Source organism: Ovis canadensis, chromosome 10 (assembly GCF_042477335.2).
Source record: "Ovis canadensis isolate MfBH-ARS-UI-01 breed Bighorn chromosome 10, ARS-UI_OviCan_v2, whole genome shotgun sequence".
Taxonomy (NCBI): domain Eukaryota; kingdom Metazoa; phylum Chordata; class Mammalia; order Artiodactyla; family Bovidae; genus Ovis; species Ovis canadensis.
Genome location: NC_091254.1, coordinates 47,388,557 through 47,411,944, shown reverse-complemented (window position 1 = coordinate 47,411,944; position 23,388 = coordinate 47,388,557). Strand labels below are relative to the sequence as shown.

Sequence of the window (23,388 nt, the reverse complement as noted above, 5' to 3'; positions counted from 1 at the left end):
TGCTTGCCTTTTCTACTGGCCTTGCTACTAATTTCTGAGGGATATCAGAGATTGATTATCAGTGGGGTTTATTTTCACTTTCTCAGGCCTTCTTTTTGGCTAGATTCAGCCCCAGGGGACATTGTTCTGTGAAATCCAGCTCTCCTCTGTGCTGGGATTCTGCTGACCAGGAGACTGTTCGGAAAGCCTCAGTTACTGTTAACCGAAGTCAGTATTTTATGAATACTTTCTGTTGTAAGGTTAGTTATTGAGCCCTCTGAAGCTTAAGTGGCTGTGCACTGAAAGACTCTGGAGATGGCATCTAAGTGCTAGCGCACTGGCAAATGCTGAGAGATTGTTAACCGTTTGTAATCCAAGCACCAGGGTCCCAAGTGTGGTTTGGGCATAGACAAACTATCCTAGGTTTCACATCATAGTGGCTGTTTGTCTTGTTTACTGTGTTTAGTTGGCTATTTGAAAGAATTGCTTAGTACTTGAGTACCCAAGAACTAGAGTGAGCTGAGTTGCACCCAAAAGAATGGCTACAATTTCAACAGTTGGCCTATTTGCAAATTTTAGTGAACTTCTGAGCAAATTGTAGCCAGGAATAAGACTCATGCCAGGAGTGACTCGGGGTGCAAAGAGCAATATTATGGTTATCATTGTTAGAAACAGTGTCTGTTAACAATTAAGAAGTTTAAAGCAGCAGAGAGGAAGGGAAAGAACTAAAAAAAGAGAGCATGCAGATTAAAGCCTGACAATCTTTGGTTCTAACTATTTAGATTTTGTTCTGTAATTCCTGAGGATGGAAGCTGTCTCTCTCAGGCCACTTGATCTAAAGGTCTCAGGCAGAAGTTTTCTCATTTTGAGATTGTCTTCTTGACGATTCTTAGGAATCCTCAATTTGGGGTCTGTAGCTGGACAGTCTTCTAGTAATTTGAGGAAGTGGTCTGTCATTGTTATTGAGAGCTGTGGATCCAAGAAGTTTTACTGCAGAACATGGCAAGGCCATTTCCACGGGAGCTCAAGTGCAGTCTTTCCCTAATGTTGCTTCAGAAAGAGCCAAACACTTAATCTGAGAGCATGCAGAGCTGGTTAAGTATCTGGCAAGGGAAGATAGTTGTTTACATCAGTGATAAGGTTGAACAGCTCTGGAAAATTATTATGTTAACCAGAATTATTACATCACATAATTTCTTTTTTTGTGATGGAAATAATTAAGATATAGTCTCTTAGCAACTTTGAAGTTTATAGTACACTGTGCTGTGCATAGATCTCCAGGATTTTTTTTATATGCTGGTTGCAAGTTTTACCCTTAAACAATACCTGCCCAGTCCCTGAGCCCCTGGTAACCACTCTTCTGCTTTCTCTATTTACACATGTAAGAGACTGCACATATAAGTGATATTCTCTGTCTGATTTATCTCACCTAGCACTGTCTGGAGAAGGCAATGGCACCCCACTCCAGTACTCTTGCCTGGCAAATCCCATGGACGGAGGAGCCTGGTAGGCTGCAGTCCATGGGGTCGCTAGGAGTCGGACACGACTGAGTGACTTCACTTTCACTTTTCACTTTCATGCATTGGAGAAGGAAATGGCAACCCACTCCAGTGTTCTTGCCTGGAGAATCTCAGGGACGGGGGAGCCTGGTGGGCTGCCGTCTCTGGGGTAGCACAGAGTTGGACACGACTGAAGCAACTTAGCAGCAGCAGCAGCAGCAGCAGCAGCAGCAGCAGCAGCATAGTGTCTTCAAGATCCACACGTAATCCGAATTATCACAAGTGGCAGGATTTCCTTCTTTCTCGTGGCTGAATAACATTGATCCTTTTTAGGTGGCCCATTACCTGTCTTCACTGGATGCTTGTAAAATCTGCCACTTGTCTCCACTTTTCTGAAATACCTAAATATCGTGTCTTGATGTGGGTGGGCTTTCATTCATGATGGGAACTCATTGAACCCTTGCACTGTTACAAATCCTGTCCTTCAGTTGCTGAGTTTTCTTGAATTACTTTGTAAGTTTTCTGCCTCTCTTCTCTGTTCTTTTTTTCTGAAACTCCTAATTATTCAGATTCCCTGGACTGGTTCTCTGATTTCTGTTTTTCTTTTGCATTTCTCTGTGTTTTACTGCTGTTTCTTAGGCTCTCTCCTCAGTTTATCTTCTGCCTAGCCAGCTCTGCTTCCAGAGGGATATTGTCCTCTCAGGTCTCAGCTTTGAGGATTTGACTCTGAAAATCCAGTTGGTGCTCAGCTTTCTATAAGCTTCTTCCGTTTTTTTGGATCCTTGTCATCCTTTACTGTTTGTCCACTTTAGTTTTAGTTTCCAAACTTCTGTGCCATCTTCTCTCCCATTTTTCTTCCTTATAAGTTTGTGCCTTTTCCGTAGTTTTAGTAGGGCGTAGGAGGGGAGTCAAGTTTGATATGTGTGTTCAGTACTCTATTTTACCAAAACACTGCTCATTTTTGTAAGCACTCCTTTGCAGCCATTAACTTACCCCCCGCCCCCCCCCCCCGCCGCCCACCCCACCTAATCTGTTAAAGGCGAGTGTTCATCATGGCTGTACCCTCCTCTTTTTGGTCATGTCACATGACACACTCTCTCTAGCTTTGTTTGCTTATCTTTAAATGTAATAATGTTTTCTTGTCATCCTCATTTGTTTTGTACACTCCTTGAGGTGAGGCACACATACTCTGCACCCTTTGGAGACAGCTGACATGGAAGTTCTGCTCCCACCCCGCCTCTGAAAGCAGGCAGACCTCAGGGCTGTCCGAGTGTTTCCATGATTTTACGCAGCTGCTGCTCAGCTTTGCTCTTCTCCAAGCAGCCAGCCAGTATTTTTGTTCATGCTGTTCCGCCTTCCTGGGGTGTCTCATGTAACTACTCATTTCTTTCCCCAACCCCTCTTTCCTTTCCTGACAAGCTTCTTTAGTCTTAAGACCTTCTGGTTAAGTATACTCTTGGAGAAGCTTTCCTTCACCCCTTCAGGTGTAGCTGAACATCCCCTGTGTTTCTAGTACTGTGTGTAGAGCCCTGCACTGCAGCTATTATTGACAGTCTGACTACTACGACCAGATTGTGGCTCCTTTTCCTCTCTAGTGTGCCTTTGTGGTTAGAGAAGTGTGCCCCGCACATCACCAAGTACTGTTATGTTATGATGGTAATTAGGTGAGTTTTAAGAGGTTGTTGCCTTTTTGATAATCACATATCTTTTAAGGTGTTTTTTTTTTAAATTCTCCCATTTACCTTTCTGATAACTTTTTTAAAAGATAAAACATGTAACTACTTGGGGTGAGGGAGAGAACTGATTGCAGATTCAAAATTTTTAGTTCATTTTGAAGAAGTTTTCACAACGCGGTTTTTAAAGACGAGAAAGTCCAGAGGTGGTTGTTAAGGGGGTGAATGAGTTAGTCTTTGTTTTTTTTTCCTTCCCCGCTGCTCATTCTCTCCACAGAGGGCTCTAGTTTAGAAGTCATCCTCAGCAGTAGATATAACAAGCGGTTACACTCCTGGGTTGACCATCTGTGTAAATTAGTACCTTGCACATGAACTGTCTCATCCCTGGTGGATTTATTCTGACCCCAATTTTATTTTGTTTCTGTGTCACTCTCTTTAATGCCCCCTTTAAGTTTTCAGACATCATTCCGACTTGGTGAACATTAAGTACGGATATTCTTAATGTATTTTTAATATAATGTGTGCCCATTTGTGTGCTTTGCTAGAAAGTACTTGTAGATCTGATTGTCATAAAACAAATTTCTTTTCAGAAAAATAATGTCATTGGGATTTGTTTTTGTAACTAAAGATAAGGTGTAAATATGTAAGCAAAGATAAAGCCAAGCAAACTTAATAATTTAAAATAATAAAGTGTTAAATAAAATTAATTGATTTTCTAAGGAGTTACCCTTTTGTTCAGTCAAACCTTCAGTCTTTTCACCAGCTCTATCACCCTACCCTTTCTTTTAGTATTTGACCTCATTTCCAACATCAGAAAAATATGAAAGCCATCAGAATGAGAACTCCCTGGCTTTTGCCTCTGAACCCACCCCTCTGCCCCTGTGTCCTCCTTGGTCTTCCTGTTGGTGATACGATGGAGAAGCATTTGGCCTCGCTTGCAGTCTAATTCCTCCCCTCCCCACCGCCGCCGCACCCCCAGCATTTCAGTCTCTGCTTTTCTCGTTTTCCCCTCTCATTTCCTTTTCTCTGGGTTCTTCCTCTCAGTACTTAACATACTCAAGTCTCTGGCATCTTAAAACATGTTTAATCTTGTGTACTACTCCAGCTGCTGCCTTATTTTATCACCTTCAAAGAATCACCTACGTCTCGGTTGACTTAATGCCCAAGTCATTGCTCAGCCTTCTGCAGTGTAGACTCTGCTGCTGCGTCACCACAGCTATTTTTGCCTAGTCCAGCATCCCTCGGTGACTTCATCATTGCTAAATTCAGTGGATGCTGCTCAGTCCTCACCTTACTAGGCTTCTCTGCAGCTTTGGATACTGTTTACTCTTCTGCCCGTTTCTGAAATTCTTTTTCTTGCCGTTCCTAGTCTCTGATCTCCCCTCATGTACTCTCCTGACTTGGATGATGGTATCTTCAGTTTTCTCTTTGGTTGGGTCTGTTCAGTTTGCCCTACCCACGTAGGTGTCTCACGAGTATCAGATTCAGCCTGCAAGTGTCGGATCGCTCATCTTCCTGTTCCCTCTGACCTCCTGTGAATGCTGCTGTTAGCCTGTTCCCTGAGGCGGGAGCCATCATCTGTGAGGTCTCCTCCTTTCTCACCCCCAGGATTCTATCCTGGAGGCTGTGGTGCTGCTTATGCGGCTCTAGCCGTCTCCTCTGCGGCAGCCAGCATCACCTCTCACCTGAGTCATTCCGACACTGTGGACCTAACTGATCTCTCAGCCTCCTGTCCTTCTCCCCGCTACCCGCTGCCCCAACACACACCTCCCTAGCATTCAAAAAAGGTAGGCAAAGATGTTTTCCCCAAAGGAGGATTGCTATTCTCCTGTTTAAAAATCTTGAATGGAGCACCTCCTCTTGTTCTTGGAGTAAAAAGACTCGTATGATCGGGTTCCTAATCATATCCCCAGCTTCATCTCCGATTGTTTAATGTGACTGTTTTTCACATGCTTTTCCCTCCCTTCAGATGATAAGGCACACTGTGTTTCCCCCTTAACATGCACAGCACGGTTCTCAGAATGTGATCTGGGAAGCCCTAGGTGTCCCCAAAATCCTTTCAGAGGATCTGCATGGCCAACACTGTTTTCATAACAGTGCTGTATTCTGTGCTTTTCCTCACTCTGATTCTCACAGGTATACAGTGGCTTTTTCTCAAAGGTGACGAGGCAGGTGATGATGCTGTTGCTCTGGTGGCTAGTGGGTATGTGCTTTTGTAGGCTGTGTTTTTAACAGTTCCCATTTTTAAATTCTAAGAGGGTTAGTATTGATAGAACCTCTTCAGGGTCTTCAGTGACACCCAAGAGAGAAAAAGGGTCCCGAGTCCAGAAGGTCTGAGGACTGTCTTTCAGGCCTTGGTTAGTTGGGATTTCCTGTGAGGAGACTTGGCTTGGGTCTCCATAGCGTGACTTTTGGGTCACCTCTGTAGGTTGCGCCTTACTTAGCACATATCCTGTGGTGGGGCGGTTAGTTACCTCTCACCGCTGGTACACAGAAAGCTCCACCATGGAGGTAGGAACCCCAGTCAGTCCCCAGTTCTGGAGACAGTGAGTGCTAAGCAAACACAAGCTGAGTGAATCTCTTTGAAGGTATTTGGGGATATGAACTTATAACATGCTTAAAATCATAACCATTTTGTACTTCATGAGAGATGCATTCATTTCTTAACTTTTTTGACCCCTTAATATCTGAGTGGGTTTTAGAAAGCAAGTTTTACTTTATATGCATTGTGTACATGTACACACATGTACACACACACACACACACACACACACAGGTAAGCGTATACATATTAGAGCAGAAAGAACCTTACTTGTTGGAAGTCAGGAGCTTCATTTTGGAATCTTCTTTTTCTTCTGTACAAATAAGCATAGACCCTTGGACAGGTCTTTTTATTCCTTTGAATATAACTTCCCTCATCAAATAATGTAATTGTGCTGGATTATCTAAAAAGTTTTTCCCATGTGAAATTATGTGATTATATATGAAGAGTGTCAAAGTGTATGTAATTCCTATTTCTTTATATATATTAAAATGCATGTACATTTAGATTTATTTATATATTAAAATTACTTTGTTTTCACAGGAAAGATGATAAAGACTATGCTTTAAAACAAATAGAAGGAACTGGGATCTCTATGTCGGCATGTAGAGAAATAGCAGTAAGTGAAGCTCTTTTTTATCATCATTATTATCAACTGACTTATGCATATCAATTATAAAAGTCACTGAATTGTACTAGTCACACACATTAATTGAAAGTTGAGAAGTATTTTTCATATCAACTATTTATAGAAAAGTGTAAAGATGGTATGTAGTTCTAGCAAAAATTGCTATATAAATTAATTGATTTGGGATTAAGTCTCAGTTGTTTATATAAATATATATATATTTTCCCAAAAATGTCACTAAATAGATAAGGATCCAGTTATTCTTAATTCATTGTGTGTAATAAAAGTATTTGTTATATGTTAATTAACATAAAATTCATGTTTCTATTTTAATAAGATGAAATTATTGACATTACTTATGAACTTAAAATGAGATTATTTGATTTTCATTGTTTCTGTCTGTTCTTTTGCATATGTGAAATTATATACCCCCTTTTTTGGAAGCATATCATTGCCATATGGTAATTAAAATCTCATTTTGATTCCAAAGGAAAATATTCTTCATGTTAATGCATTACCAAATAATTATTCATACATTTAAAGTGAGATTTTACTTCAGTCTTTACTATTGGGAAACTATGGGTCCAGACTTATCTTTTCAGTCTCTAGTCAGAATATTCTAAAATATGTATTATAATAGTCTTCACTTTTATTGCTTTCAGCCTTCTTTCTACAGATATAGGCTGTTATGGCCTGGAGGTATTAATTTAAATAATTTTACTCATTTAACAGCTTCTATACCATTGGGTTTTCAACTAATAGTCAATTATTTTGTGTCATGTTGACAGCAACTAGACCAAGGTAAAGTATAGAAACTTAGAAAAGTCAAGAACCCTGGCCTTAAGTGTTTACACACTGATGAGAAAGGACACTCATAACTCTTATAGGAACAATATAACAGGCACTATGATAGAAGTGACTGGGAAAAGGGTATATATACATAACTAGAGAATCAAGGAGGGTTTCAGATTTTGGAGGCCATGTAAGTATTATCCCCACAAGGAAAGAATGAGTGAGATGGAGGGCTTCTTAACCAAAGGTATGCTGTAATGAAAACTGTATTTCATTTCATTGATAAAATTCTTGTACTCTTGAATCTTGAGGTAAGATACCTGTTCATTAACTGTCAGTTCTGCAACTTCTGCTATTCTCTGTGTTCCAGTCAGTTGTAAAGAATTAAAACCCATTGCAATATGGCGAGTGGTGTTGGACGTCAGGATAGTGATGACCTTCGCAGGGGCAGAGAGGGAGCAGGACAGACAAGGGAGCTTTCAGGATGCTAGTGATGTTCTGTTTCTTGGTTTTGCCCTGGGTCTGGTCATGCGGGTTTCACATGTGAAAACTCACTGAGCTGTGCATTTACCATTCATGTGCTTTCCTCTGTCTTTATTATTCGTCAACAAAAAGTTTTTAAATCAACACTCCATTCATTTCAGAAACATTCTTAGTTTTTTATCTGTGTTGATAACTGTAAATGCAGTTAAGCACAATAAGGAATACTTCTTATTTTTATTGTACTTGATTGTGGTTCTTCTACCTAAGGTGAGCAGAAATTTTTAATTTTGATGATGTCTCATTTGCTAGTTTTTTCCTTTTATGACTTGTTTTCTGTGTCTGGCTGAAGAAATCTTCATCTGTTTGCTGATTGTGAAGATATTTCCCTTTGTTTTCTTCTAAAGCCTTGCAATTTTAGCTTTTATTGTAAGTCTGTGATCTGTTCACTTCATTTCTATTTGTAGTCTGATGTAATGCTTGAATGTCTCCTCCCCTCTCTCCATGTGAATGTACAATTGTAGCCTCATTTTTTTGAAAAGACTCTTTCCCATTGAATTCCTGTGGCATATTTGTAAAAAATGAAATGACTGTAAGTGTTGGACTATTTCTGGGCTCTATTCTGTTCCATTGATCTCTTTGTCTCTCCATGGCTGATTCCAGATCACTCTGCATCACACACATCAAGACTTGAAGTGAGGTGGTATAATGCCACCAGCTTTATTCTTTTGATTCAGGATTGTTTGGGCTATTTTAGGTTCTCCGAATTAGCATATACATTGTTGAACTGGCTAGTCATCTTTATTTCTAAAAAATGCCTGCTGAGATTATGGTTTACATGAGTTCAGGGAGAACTGATATCTTAATAATACTGAAACTTCCAAGCCATGAATCTTAAGAAGGTGTATTTTCCATTTTTAAGGTTTTTAAAATTTTTCTGTCAACAATGTTTTATAGTTTTTTAGTGTGGAGGCTTTACATAGTTGTTAAATTCATTCCTAAGGATTTTATGTTTTCTGTACTATATATGTATTATTTAAAAATATTTTCTACCTCTTTGCTTCTGTACTTAGAATTGATTTTTCAAATGTTATGTTTTTTAAATCAGATTTATTTAGATTTATCTGACTTACCCACTTAGGTATATCTCTTCTGAGTATTTCCTTCATCCTTTTTGTATATATAATTTCATTTATTTACTTTTGGTTGTGCTGGGTCTTCGTTGCTGCGTGGACTTTTTCTCTAGTTGTGGTATATGGGCTTCTCACTTCTGTGGCTTCTCTTGTTGTGCAGCACAGGCTCTAGGGCACACAGGCTTCAGTAGGTGCATCACGCGGCCTCAATAGTTGTGTCTCTCGGGCTCTAGAGCACAGGCTCCGTAGTTGTGGCGCACGAGTTTAATTGCTCTGCGGCTTGTGGGATCTTCCCAGGCCAGGGATCAAACCCATGTCTCCTGCATTGGTAGGCGGGTTCTTTACCACCGAGTCACAAAGAAAGCCCTAAAATGCTATATATTATATAAATTATATTTCTGAATTCACTGGTAGGTTTGGTGATACCTTGGAATCTCCTACATAAATAATTATGTCATCTATAAATAGGAATAGTTTTACTTCTTTCTGTCTGTATGCTTTTATTTTTTTCCTTTCCTGTTGCATTGGCTAGAACCTCTCAGAAGAAGTTGAATAGTGGTAAGAGCCAGCATCTTACTACTTGTTCCCAGTCTTGGGGGAAAGTGTTTTCAGTGTTTCACCATCAAGTTAAATGCTAGCTATGGGCTTTTTATAGATATCATCAGCCAAGCTTTAGGAAGCTCCCTTCTTTTTTTTTTGTAAATGGTAATGAACTTTGTCAAATGCTTTTTTTCTGCATGTCCTGAAATGACTGTATAGTTCTTCTCTTACTGTTATATTGGCTGACTACATTGATTACTTTCCTAATATTTATCCAATTTTACAGTTTTGAAATAACCCCTGCTTGATTATATATATCACTTGATTTGATTTACCAGTGTGCTGTTAAGGAGTGTTAGGTCTTCTGAAGAATGTTAGTCTCTGATGATTGTTCTTGTACTGCCTTTGTCTTCGGTATTGAAGTGGTGCCGTCCTCACAGAGCAAGTCAGGCAGCCTTTCTTCATCCTCTGTATTCTGATAGTTTCCGTGCAGTTAGCAGTTATTTTTCCTTAGATGCTTGACAAAATTCACAAACCATATATCTTCACATTTAGTATTTTGTGTTTAAGTTGTATTTTTTATGTAATTTTTCGTTTTGAGTTATTGAATTTACTGGCACAAGGTTAAGAATATCCTCTTACTGTCTTTCACAAATGTAGCTTCTATAGTGGTGTCCCTGTTTCATTGTGGACTTGGTAATTTGTGTTCTCTGTGTCATTGATTTTTGCTCTTAAACTTTATTATTTCTTTTGGCCTGCCTTTCTTATCTTCTTAAGGTGGACCATTAGGTCATTGATTTTTTTAAAAACTATTGTTTTCTAATAAGGTGATTAAGACTATAAATTTGCCCCTAAGCTATGTTTTTCATTTTTTCTTGACAAATTTTGTCTCATTGTATTATTATCATCACTTAGTATAATTTCCATGTTCTTTGTGAGTTTTTTCTTTTATTCATGGGTTATTTAGAAATATATGGTTTAATTTTTAAATATATGAGGCTTTCCAGATAGTTTATTGTTGATGACTAGTTTTTCCCCCCACTACTGGTCTCCTTGTTCCTCTCGTAGCTCATCGCCTCACAGGGTTGCAGAGAGTGGTTAAGACCCTACCCAGATTACCCAGGCTCTTATCTTGGCTTTGGACTTCCCTGATAGCTCAGTTGGTAAAGAATCCGCCTGTAATGCAGGAGACCTGGGTTCAGTCCCTGGGTTGGGAAGATCCACTGAAGAAGGGTTTGGCTACCCACTCCAGTATTCCAGCCTGGAGAATTCCATGGACTGTATAGTCCATGGGGTCGCAAAGAGTTGGACACAACTGAGAGACTTTCACTTCATTTGTTACCCTGGCTTTACCACTTACCTGGCTTGTAGGACCCAAAGCAGGTTACCTGATTTCCCTGTTTTAGTTTCCTCTTTGTAAAATGAGAGCAGTGGTATCTCATAGGGTTTCTGTGCATGAGGAGCATTGGTCACTTCTTAGGGCACGGTGAGCTCTGGGTACCTGTTGGCTCCTCAGTAGATGCCAGTCATCACTGCAGCAGCCACAGCGCGCAGATGGCCTGCCCACTTGAATTTATCTGCTGCCAGAGGACTTCTGTGGAAGGTCTCAGCACATTTTATATCCCGGGATCTTGTGTAGCACCTACCACAGGGCCTGGTGTGTGGCAGGTGTTGGGTAAATGAGCCCTGCTAAATGGAGTGCAGCTCCCTGGAAGTGCGTGAGTGTAAATATTTACTTAGAGGCAGCTCCTCACAGAGACTCAGCTCCAGCCAGCTCCAATCCCTCAGTGACCCAGCTCCCAGGAGAGCGTGTTGTACGTACTCAGTAGTAATAGCTGTTTACTGTACTAGTTTGCCACAACAGAATGCTGCAGACTGGGGGACTTCAACAACAGAACCTTATTTTCTTAGTGGTGGAGGGTGCCTGCAGAATTGGCTTCCTGTGAGACCTCTCCTTGGTTTGCAAACGGCCACCCTCTTGTGGCCTCTTCATGAGGTCATCTCTTTCTGCATTCTGATCTCCTTTTCTTATAAGGTCACCATTCTGATTCGATTAGGGCCCATCCTACTGACCTCGTTTTACCTTAATTGCCTCTTTAAGGGTCTTATCTCCAAATAGAGTCATTCTGAGGGCCCGGGGATTAGGGCTTCAACACAAGAATTTGCAGACACAAACTCAGTTAAGGCTTTAACACTTTTATTACTACTATAATAATGATACTTACTCACTAGTAAAATCATTGCCCTCAAAGACTTAATATTTGACCAATCAGATGGATTTTCTTAAAAATAGAAGTGAATTGATTTTTTTGATGAAAGCACTGTCAGAAGCCAAAGGGTGTGTTGACGATGCCTTTAGCTGATATATTTTGTTTATTCATGAATTCAGTTACTTATATATTCATATATTCACCAGGTGTTTAATGAGTACCTTTCAAGTACCAGGCAGTGTGCTTGAAACTAGCAGTCCCGTGATAATCAAAACACAGTGCCTGCCACTGTCCAGTTCACAGCGTAGTATATATTTAAAATATCTGTGTCTCTGGGTAAAGGAGAATTACTGCCTCTGGGGGCTAGGTCTTAGGAGGTGTTGGTATTAGACCACAGAGTGTTGGATTTGTATTTTAGAAATTAATTAACTTTGAAAGCATTTAAATCCTGATTCTAACCACTACTTATGAATGTGACCTTGAGCAAATTATTTAATCTCCTTACACCACCATTTCCTCTTTGTAAAACAGGAGCAGTATAAATATTTCATAGGGTAATTCATGATAGAGTGAGATAATGCATGCCACATACTTAGTCCCATTCTTGGCACCTGAGAAGAGCTCAGTAAAATGGTTGCTGCTGTTGTCTTTTTAGTACAGGAACTCAACCTCATCTCAGAGGTGAGATTCAGGCGACACCTAAGAATAACCTACTTATATGTAGGTTTGTAATAATTTGAGAGAGCTTTTGCCAAAGCTTTGGAGTTTGTTTGTTATAATTTCCACCCTGCTGGTTTCCAGAGAGGATTTGAAATAGCTGCCCAGCTGAGAAATGTGTTCCAGTTGTGAGGTAATGGAGAAAACTCTGACCCAGAACTGAGATGAACTTAGCGCTAGGTCCCCTCTTCCAGCCAGCTGACTGGTCCCTAGTGACCCCAAAGTCCCGGCTTTCCTGTATCAAATTCTTGGCCTTGTTTGTTAATTAGCAAGTAGTTTTAGATATTGGCCTTAAGTTTCAGAGAATTTGTATTTAATCTCTAGAGTTTCATAAGTTTGAAGTTTCGTTCTAAAAGTAGAAATATATAACTTGAATTTAATCTTGTTCCTAAATAGAATAATCATCATTTTCCAAAGAATAATTGTTCATTTAAATGACTTCGTATATAGTCCATTCATAGTCTTTCTTTTGTGAATTCATTTCAGAGCCCCTGATACATTATTAACATTACATTTACTTGATACCTGTTTTGGTGACAGTATTCTTATAAAAGATATTGAAGTCCTAGGTTCTAAGACCTTAACTTTCTCACAGATCTGTCATGTCTTTGGAACACATTTGCAGGGCATGGTGTAAATCATTTCTACCTGATAAAGACAGAATATCCCGCTTCATGAGAAGTTTTTTCTTATTGTTGCTGTTTTGTTTTTACTTGGTGGAGGGGGAATGCTGATGGTTTATTAGGGCCACTTGAGTTGCTAAATGGAGATAAAATAAGGAGATAAAAGGTTTTAAATAGAAGAATGTCCTTCTAGGAGATGACAAGGGTTAATAAGCCCTTGAAAGTGTGTTCTACTTGGTTGTTTCTGTTTATATAAGCTCTTTATTATTTTATGAAACATTTATAAAATTTTAATCAACTTTGTAATGTAAATAGGTACTGTATCTCACAGAATAACAGATCTTAATTCTCATCTGGTATTCAGTGGTGATGAATGTTGTTTTGTTGTATTTTCTAATGTTGCTGTTACAGTTGTCCCTTTGTATCCATGGATTCAACCAACTGCAAATAGGAAATATTTGGGGGAAGAAATTTCCAGAAAGTTCCAAAAAGCAAAATTTGAATCTACCATGCTCCAGCAACTATTTGTGTAGTGTTTACATTGTGTTAGATATTTTAAGTAATCTAAATTAAGTAATTTTAAGTATATGGGAGGATGTACATAGGTTATATGCAGATATTGTACCATTCTACGTAAGGAACTTGAGCATTTGTGTACCCATGTGGGGTGGGGTATTGGGATGTCCTGGAATCAGACCTCCTCTGATATTGAGGGACAACTATAGTTAGTTTTTCAAAGAATTACAAACTACAGATTTAAGTGTATTGTTGTGTGATGTCAAAACATAGACAACTAGTGGAATGGGAGAAAATATTTGTAAATCATATACTGCTAAAGGATTAATGTCTACACTATATAAAGAAATTCAACTCAACACTGTTCTCCATAGTGGCTGTACTAGTTTGCATTCCCACCAACAGTGTAAGAGGGTTTCCTTTTCTCCACACCCTCTCCAGCATTTATTGCTTGTAGACTTTTGGATCGCAGCCATTCTGACTGGTGTGAAATGGTACCTCATTGTGGTTTTGATTTGCATTTCTCTGATAATGAGTGACGTTGAGCATCTTTTCATGTGTTTGTTAGCTATCTGTATGTCTTCTTTGGAAAAATGTCCATTTAGTTCTTTGACCCATTTTTTGATTGGGTTGTTTATTTTTCTGGAATTGAGATGCAGGAGTTGCTTGTATATTTTTGAGATTAGTTGTTTGTCAGTTGCTTCATTTGCTGTTATTTTCTCCTATCCTGAAGGCTGTCTTTTCACCTTGCTTATAGTTTCCTTTATTGTGCAGAAGCTTTTAATTTTAATTAGGTCCCATTTGTTTATTTTTGCTTTTATTTCCAGTATTCTGGGAGGTGGGTCATAGAGGATCCTGCTGTGATTTATGTCGGAGAGTGTTTTGCCTATGTTCTCCTCTAGGAGTTTTATAGTTTCTGGTCTTACATTTAGATCTTTAATCCATTTTGAGTTTATTTTTGTGAATGGTGTTAGAAAGTGTTCTAGTTTCATTCTTTTACAAGAATGAATAGAACTGCCTTTTGACCCAGCAATCCCACTTCTGGGCATACACACCTAGGAAACCAGAATTGAAAGAGACACGTGTACCCCAATGTTCATCGTGACACTGTTTATAATAGCCAGGACATGGAAGCAACCTAGATGTCCATCAGCAGATGAATGGATAAGAAAGCTGTGGTATATATACACAAAGGAGTATTACTCAGCCATTAAAAAGAATACATTTGAATCAGTTCTAATAAGATGGATGAAACTGGAGCCTATTTATACAGAGTGAAGTAAGCCAGAAAGAAAAACACCAATACAGTATGCTGCTGCTGCTAAGTCGCTTCAGTTGTGTCCGACTGTGTGCGACTCCATAGACGGCAGCCCACCAGGCTCCCCCATCCCTGGGATTCTCCAGGCAAGAACACTGGAGTGGGTTGCCATTTCCTTCTCCAATGCATGAAAGTGAAAAGTGAAAGTGAAGTCACTCAGTCGTGTCCGATTCTTAGCGACCCCATGGACTGCAGCCCACCAGGCTGCTCCGTCCATGGGATTTTCCTGGCAAGAGTACTGGAGTGGGGTGCCATTGTCTTCTCCACCAGTACAGTATACTAATGCATATATATGGAATTTAGAAAGAAGGCAACGATAACCCTGTATGTGAGACAGCAAAAGAGACACAGATGTATAGAATAGTCTTGGACTCTGTGGGAACCGGAGAGGGTGGGATGATTTGGGAGAATGGCATTGAAACATGTATAATATCATATGAGAAACGAATCACCAGTCCAGGTTCGATGCAGGATGCAGGATGCTTGGGGCTGGTCCACTGGGATGACCCAGAGGGATGGTACGGGGAGGGAGGTGGGAGGGGGGTTCAGGATGGGGAACACGTGTACACTCATGGTGGATTCATGTTGATGTATGGCAAAACCAATACAATATTGTAAAGTAATTAGCCTCCAGTTAAAATAAATTTAAATTAAAAATACAACTCAATAACAACATCAAAAAATCCAGTTCAGATATAGGCAGTGGACTTGAATAGACATTTCTCCAAAGAAGATATACCAATAAGCGCATGAAAAGATACTTAACACTATGAGTCATTTGGGAGTGCAAATCAAAGCCACAGCAGATACCACATCATACCTATTAGGACGTGGCTATTATAAAAAATTTTAGAAGGTAAATAAACGTTGATGACATTGCTGATGGGAATGTAAACGGTGAAACTACTGTCAAAACCAGTTTGGTGGTTCCTGGAAAAGTTGAACATAGAGTCATCGTATGATCTCGCCATTCCCCTCCTAGGTATTTACTCAAAGAACTGAAAGGAGGAATTTGAGTACTCATACACCAGTGTTCATAGCAGCATTATTCACAGTAGCCAAAATGTGGAAATAACCAGTGACTGTTAGCTGATGAATGAATAAGCAAAATGTGTATATATGGAATGGAATGTACTCAGCCATAAAAAGCAATGAAATTTTGGTATATGTTACACCATGGATAAACCTTAAAGACTAAGTTATGCTTAGTGAAATAAGCCAGACACAAAAGGACGAATACTTACTGATTCTGCTTATGTGAGGCACCTAGAACAGGCAAATTCATAGAGACAGAAAGTAGAATAGAGGTTACCAGGGGCTCCCAGGGAGAGAAAAGTGGGGAGTTATCGTTTAACAGGTACAGAATTTCTGTTTAGGACGATAAAACAGTTCTAAAATGGATGGTGGGGATGGCTGCATAGTATTGTGAGTGTGCTTATGCTACTGAATTATACCCTTAAAAATGGTTAAAATGGTAATTTCTTTAAAATTTACTTATTTAAAAAATGTTTACAACATCTTTTAACATTATATTTATTTTTAATTGAAGGATAATTGCTTTACACCGTTATGTTGGTTTCTGCCATACATCAACGTGAATCAACCATAGGTATCCATATGCTCCCTCCCTCTTGAACCCAACTCCTACCCCGTCCCACCCCACTAGGTTATCAGGGAGCACCAGGTTGAATTCCCTGTGTTGTATAGCAGCTTCTCATTAGCTATCTATTTTACATATGGTAACGTATATATTTCAGTCCTGCTGTTTCAATTCGCCCACCCTCTCCTGCCCCCAGTGTGTCCATAAATCTGTTCTCTATGTCTGAGTCTATTCCTGCCCTGCAGATAGGTTCATCAGTAGCATAAAATGGTAATTTTTACATTGTATGTATTTTACCATAATAAAAACATTAAAGAAGGAAGCTGACTGAACAATAGCAATAAAACTGACAGATTTACACAGTTATATCTTTTCAGTATCTTTTGCCCACAGATTTGTATTCATTTGTATGGGCATCTCAAAATTGTATGGGTATTTATTAGATTTTTAGGATTGAGTACTATTAGGTTTGTATTGCCTTTGAGTTACAAACAGTGTGGGGTTTTTCATGTTACTTTTATGACAGAGATTTTTAATGACTCCCCTTTGTTTTACAGCTACTTCGAGAACTTAAGCACCCAAATGTCATCTCTCTTCAAAAGGTGTTTCTGTCTCATGCAGACAGGAAAGTGTGGCTTCTGTTTGACTATGCCGAACATGACCTCTGGGTAAGGCGCGCCATGATGGATGTGGGCCATGGTTTCAGTCGGGTATCAACAGGACTAACTGGAGACAATTTGGGGAGCTCATTGTAGTATTAGAGTTATTATTTTAAGATAAAAGGGATCTCAGAATGTGGTTGAGAAAGTATGAAGGCTAGAGTATTGCTTTGTATTTTTACTTTTGTTCTTATCAGTTTGACATGCTGCAGAGAACAAAAGAATCTGAAGAGTATAAACAGCTCTTCATTATTGTTTCCTAGCTGTAGATTTTGACAACATAAAAAAAAGTAATAACTGTTTTGTTGTAAGATTTAAAAGCAGCGTATTTCCTTTTCTGCAGCAAAGAGAATCTAAGATGAGAAGGTGATAATACGTTGTGTTGGGACCTAAGTATGTTGTATTTATTTGGAGAACTAGATTGAGATTTGGGCTTCCCTTGTGGCTCAGCTGGTAAAGAATCTGCCTGCAATGCAGGAGACCTGAGTTTGATCCCTGGGTTGGGAAGATCCCCTGAAGAAGGGGAAGGCTACCCACTCCAGTATTCTGGCCTGGAAAATTCCATGGACTAGATAGATAGATAGATAGATAGATAGATAGATAGATATAGTCCTTGGGGTCTCAAAGAGTCGCACACAATTGAGCAACTTAGATTCACTCACTCAGATTGAGATTTAGTGGGCCTGTTTGTCATATGACGTAGGGCAAATCTCTTAATGACTCTGAAGGGGTAGCTTCCCCCATCTGTAAAATATAATACTTTTACTGCTCTTTTTTGCAAGTAAATAATATCCAGTATTGTGTTGTTAATTAATTAACAACTACTTCACTATTGTGAAATATATTTTTCTGCTATTTAATACGTAATAAGGTCTTTAAATATTTTGCTATGTTTTACATCTTGTCTATACTTACTGAATTAGCATGGCTGTGTGTTTATTGAACTAAATAAAAAGAGAAAATATATGCAAGGGATTACAGTATCCTGGCTCAATTTCAGAATCTTCAAAATATATCTTTTCATTCAACTGTAGTTCATAAATGGAAGTACAAAATTTTGAAATAAAGCTAGCACAAATCCCAGTAAAACTGTGTAAAAGGAAATTCACCTTCTGAAAATAGTGAAAGTTTCAAACTCTTTTGCTAATTTCCAGATGAATCCTCATTTCCATCATTTTAACTTTAACAGACTCCAGAAATTGAAACTTATTTTAAATTGAAACTTATTTTGGTTTCATATGTTTTTAGATTTATTTTTTAAAAAACGTTTTTTCGTATTGTTTGTAGATTGCTATTTAACATGACTAAATGTGATTTGATTCAATTTATTTTTATATAAGTTACCTGGAAAGAACTATTTTCAAACAAAATAGGTTTTCCCTCTTTTATGAGACTATTGCCCAAGGTTTGTGATAGTTTTTGTTGGCTTCTATTATTGTAAAAGAAATCTATAATCAAATCAAATTTGGATTCTGTTAATAAAAGTTCATTAAATTGGAGTGGCCAGTATTGAACACTCATCATATTCAAATGTAATATAAAATCAAATTATATAATCCAAATTTATGAGAAAATTTCCAGGCTAGTTGATTAGCATGATATGTAATAAGACATAGTTGAGCATAGGAGATAGTATTGTATTCAACATGGTTTCTAGCAAAACTGGTATGTAATATTTAATTTTATGTGTAGGTATAATAATCATACTTTAATAAATTAAGCTGCATGTAATGTGTGTATATGGAGAAAGAAATGGCAACCCACTCTAGTATTCTTGCGTGGGGAATCCCAGGGTCAGAGGAGCCTGGTGGGCTGCCATCTATGGGGTCGCACAGAGTCGGACACGACTGACGCGACTTAGCAGCACAGCAGAATGTGTGCATAGAGTCACCACTGGCTTTATCAATTCATTTAAGCCAAATAAGCACTTCTAGTGCTCATTTTAATAAAAACCAAATGATGATTCAGTTTACTAAAACTACTCTTTATCCATTTTATTTTCTTATTTTAATTGGAATATTGAATTAGCTGGGGTAAGGCAGCAAAGGGCAAAAAGAATAAAAAGTCATTTAAAAAAATTACTTAGGTGTTGGTGAAATCTTATGGTATGCATATTACATATTTGTTATATAGCCCAGGAATAAAAGTGAAGATAAGAAATTCCTCCACTTTAGTTTTGGTAGCTATAAAATATTGGTAAAAAAGTAATTTGTAATACCTTAATGAAAATACTGTCTAAAGAAACATATACGGCATCAACTGATTCACCTCCCCTGAGTGTTTGTTCCTTTCATTCTTACTGTGGTAGGTTTTGATTTTCTTTTTTTAATGTATTGTAATTTTTTTTTTTAAAGCTCTGAGAGTTGCTGGTTCTTAAGGTGATGTGACTTGATTGTCATTTCTTTGGATAGGTGACAAAACAGTCTAGATTATTAAGACTTACTATAGCTCTGTTTTATTTGCCTGTTCTTAAGTACTTCAAAAAAATGACTGAAAAGAAAATTAAAATAATATCATGCTGCTACTAAAGGATAGATTAATCATGCTAAATTGAGTAATCATGCTACATACTACATTAATCATACTACATACTACTAAAGGCACTAACTGATACCTTTTACCTTCCCAAATATAGGCCTTTGCTTTATATTTTTTCCTTTGGAAAATAAAACTCCTTCACTCATTAGTCATTAGTTATTTCTTACCCATTTTCTACTTCTATATCTTAAGAAAATGAAAAGGTTACGTTATACTGTTAAATAATAGCTATACTGTTAAAAGCTATACTATTAAAATAATCACTCCTGTTTTAATTATTTTTACTAAGTTCAAGAATACACCTAATATGCAGTCAGATACTGGCCAGGAATCTGCTCTTGTGCGTGTTACATTCAGGCCTGTGCCCAGTGGTATGCACAGCAGAGTTGGCTGCAGCCGATTTCTAGATTTTCTTGCAGTTTGAGTGCTTTCATTACAATGAAGACATCTGTCGAGAGTTTGAAACATTGGATCTTGTTTCTGTTGAGGTACATTTATTTGTAAAATGATTTTTCTATTTATAAAGTGGCATTTTGTTTACTGGATGTCCACTAACATTATACCTAGAAAGCTTTGCTGGATGTTTCAAGGCTGTTTTTTACCCCCTTGTCTGAAGCATTCATATTTCTAAATATTATATGACCAGAGATATGTACTGGTTATTTACATATTATTCCTTTGTGCTTCTGTGTACTTAATTGAAATATTTTTCCATCTGCTTTCTTTATAACCCAGTTATAAAGTGGTAAATAGGTACCATACCTATGTTATGTGAACCAGCCAAAACTCTCTGTTCTTTTTTTCTTTCTTTCATTTAATACACATTTTATTCACTGCCGAATAACAGATATTTGTTTCTTGAAATTTTTCACTAGATAAACAGGTCAAGTAACTCTGAAAGTAATTTTTTAATTATACTTTAAAAATAAAATCACATTACTTTCTACTTCTTTGTTGTCATTTATTTTCTGAGGCCCTATCCCATGCTCAGGAAATGACATTTTAGCTGTAGTTATTTAAGGTTATTTATGCTATCCAGCAGAATGTGAAATGATATTTTCAGTATCTTTGGAAATCCCTGAGTGGTTGGTTTTTTTTTTTTTTTCAGTTAGTAAAATATTATTTATCAAACTGTCTTTCCTTCTTTCCTTTTTTAAGCTTCTGGTGATATTTTTCTTTCTTTCAGCATATAATCAAGTTTCACAGAGCTTCTAAAGCAAACAAGAAGCCAGTTCAGTTACCTCGGGGGATGGTGAAGTCACTATTATATCAGATTCTAGATGGGATCCACTACCTGCATGCTAACTGGGTGTTACACAGGGATTTGGTAAGTTGAAATGTAGTTAGGTGTAAGCTAGAAAGATGCACTTAAGAGTTGGGCGATGCATCTAGATGTTAGTGCTGTACAGGCCTGCAGACCTTACAGGGGAAGCAGGAATGCCACGGTCTCAAAACTAGCCCAGCTTTGTGCTTCTGTGTGATGGCTCCTGCTTCGGGACATACATTAGCTGGTGCTTAAGAGGCGAAAGAGGCCACACTGGTTTCGCTAAGCTTTTAAGTCTGTAAATAAAGCGTTGGCTTGCTTTACATTGATTATTAGATGCCAGACAAACTCTGGAAGTTGGTATATTTATGAATAACTTGAAAATACAACCTTTGGAGCCTACTGCATATTAAATTGAATATTAGGAGTGTTCAACTACTTATTTTTTAAACCCCACTATATTAGTAGAAGTCTCTCAGCCAATAGCCTTTATTAATCATGATTGAATACATTATTAAGAAGCCTTGCCATATTAAGGTACACTAAATTCTTAAGACTTCAGAAATTGACTTTATTTTTATTTTACATCGCAGAATAGTGTATGCCCTTAAAAAAATGTATAGCATTAAATTGTTGATTAAATTGTGCTTGTTCATGAAAGCTTTATATATTTAATTCATTTAAATTTCAGATTCCTGTTTACCCCTTTCATATTGCATAATTACACTGTGCTTTTATTCTTTTCTTTGTAAATGTAGTGACTCTAGTGAGGTTTGTAGCAGTGCCTTCATTTCAAGCAGTTATAGACACAGTGCTGGAAGCTATGGCATGGTCTCTGATCACATGTGTACATAGGCGAAGTCTCCATCCTGATAAGGTGGAGCTGCTCTGCCCTCACGTGCGTGCTGTGCTCTTTGCCGGGTGCTCTGTGTTTAATGCATTCATCTCTGTCGTCAGTCAGGTGTTTTAGCTTCTGGCTCTTTCATCTGTCTTCAGTAAATCTCCTTGAAATACATTTGGTGGCAGTTATTTTATCTCCAGTTCTCAAGCCTAGAAAAAGCATTTACAGTAGGACCAGTAACACATCAGAAGTTTGGTTGAAATAACTTTTTCTCTTATGCAAACTTTATTTTTAATAGAATTAGGATATTTACAAGCAGTGAATTTACAGAACATAAATGTGAAAAATCCTTTGTCTCTTTATGAAAATGAAAATAAATTTCAGCTTTTAGAAGAGTCAGCTTAGGGGAAAACTGTTACTACTTTTGAGCTCCTGGCACTTTTCATGATTTTAAAAGAATAGAATCTGGTTAAAGGGTATTTTTCTCATGTAGAGTTAATTATGCTAAGATAATGTTGTATTTTTAATTTAAATATTTTCTCATCACTAAAATATTAGTTCATTAGATGAACACAAACTGATTTTTAAACCAGTATTTAATTTTTATATTAATATGTAATATACCTCCTCTGTCCATGGAATTCTCTATGCAAAAATCTAATGTATAATGTACCTTCTCTGTTCATGGGATTCTCCAGGCGAGAACACTGGAGTGGGTTGCCATTCCCTTCTCCAGGGTATCTTCGCAATCCATGGATCAAACCTGGGTCTCCTGCATTGGCAGGTGGATTCTTTACCATCTGAGCCACCAGGGAAGCCCCAAAATATACCTGAACTGCTTACATTAGCGTTAACTACACTATGAAATAATGAAAGTAATGAAAATAGTTTTAAAGTCTGATTTCTTTGAGGAGAGTTCTTTCTGTTGACACAGCCTGAACAGTTGTTGTTGGCATAGAGACACTGTCAAGCAGGTCATTTCAGAAGTCTGTGTTGGTGGTGCCCTGGGAGACAGGGGGCGTGGAGCACTGTACCCAGGTGCAGGTAACAAAGGAACGCACTGTCTGCAGCTGACTTAAAAATAATAATGAAACAAACTAAAAGTAGTGACACTTTATTATTACCAGATACTGGCAATTCTGAACAGTATCGGGGTAAAATATTCCTGTTCACTGAAGCAAATCCCTCCTGGTGCTGTACCCCTCTTGCTAGGCCACTGCCATCTGTTTAGAAGTGTGTTCATTCACAACCTTCTCTAAACTGTAATCGATTATTTGCTGCTGCCTCCTTTGACTTTCTCGTCTGAAGCATGATTTCCTGTAATGTCTGTGCTTGGCTTCTTAGTGCTCTTTCCAAACGCCTGATCCTTCTGTGCATCGCAGGCCCACTGAACCATTCTCTCATTGAAGTGATAAACTCCTCCCCTAGGCTGGATCTTACTGGTTCAGGTCCCTGCCTCTTGAATTATTCTTGTTCTTGAAGGAAAGATTCATAATTATGGTTTTTATTAAAATTGTGCCTACCTTCCTGCCAACTGAAAATCAAATTTTGGAGTTTGATAGTATATAATTTTTCAACTACAGCTACACAAGATATTCATATATGTAGTATTAAAAGTATTTACTCTGAAAACTATTCTTTAGAAGCTGTATGACATGACCTTTTTTTAAAAATCTTACCTCAAGCAATTATTATTATTTGCAGTATAATTACTAGTTAATTATGTTCTTTGCTCCTTTTCAGTCAGGTTTAGACAAAATGAGGTGATACCAACCTTAGCCGATTTGTGTAGATTTCTAATGTTAAGAATTGCATAAGTTGGTTTAGGTGCTGACT

The 23,388-nt window shown here is 38.0% G+C and overlaps 1 protein-coding gene across 5 annotated transcripts in view; it reads left to right on the top strand.

The window, feature by feature from the left end:
* The window catches only part of CDK8 (cyclin dependent kinase 8), a 76,197-nt gene that overhangs the window by 18,331 nt on the left and 34,478 nt on the right, over positions 1-23,388 (top strand). For all 5 annotated transcript variants that reach the window (XM_069602261.1, XM_069602266.1, XM_069602265.1 and 2 more), the window contains exons 2-4: positions 6,237-6,312; positions 16,808-16,918; positions 20,634-20,774. In XM_069602261.1, the coding sequence (XP_069458362.1) occupies positions 6,237-6,312; positions 16,808-16,918; positions 20,634-20,774 (328 nt within the window). The remainder of the gene's footprint in view (positions 1-6,236; positions 6,313-16,807; positions 16,919-20,633; positions 20,775-23,388) is intronic.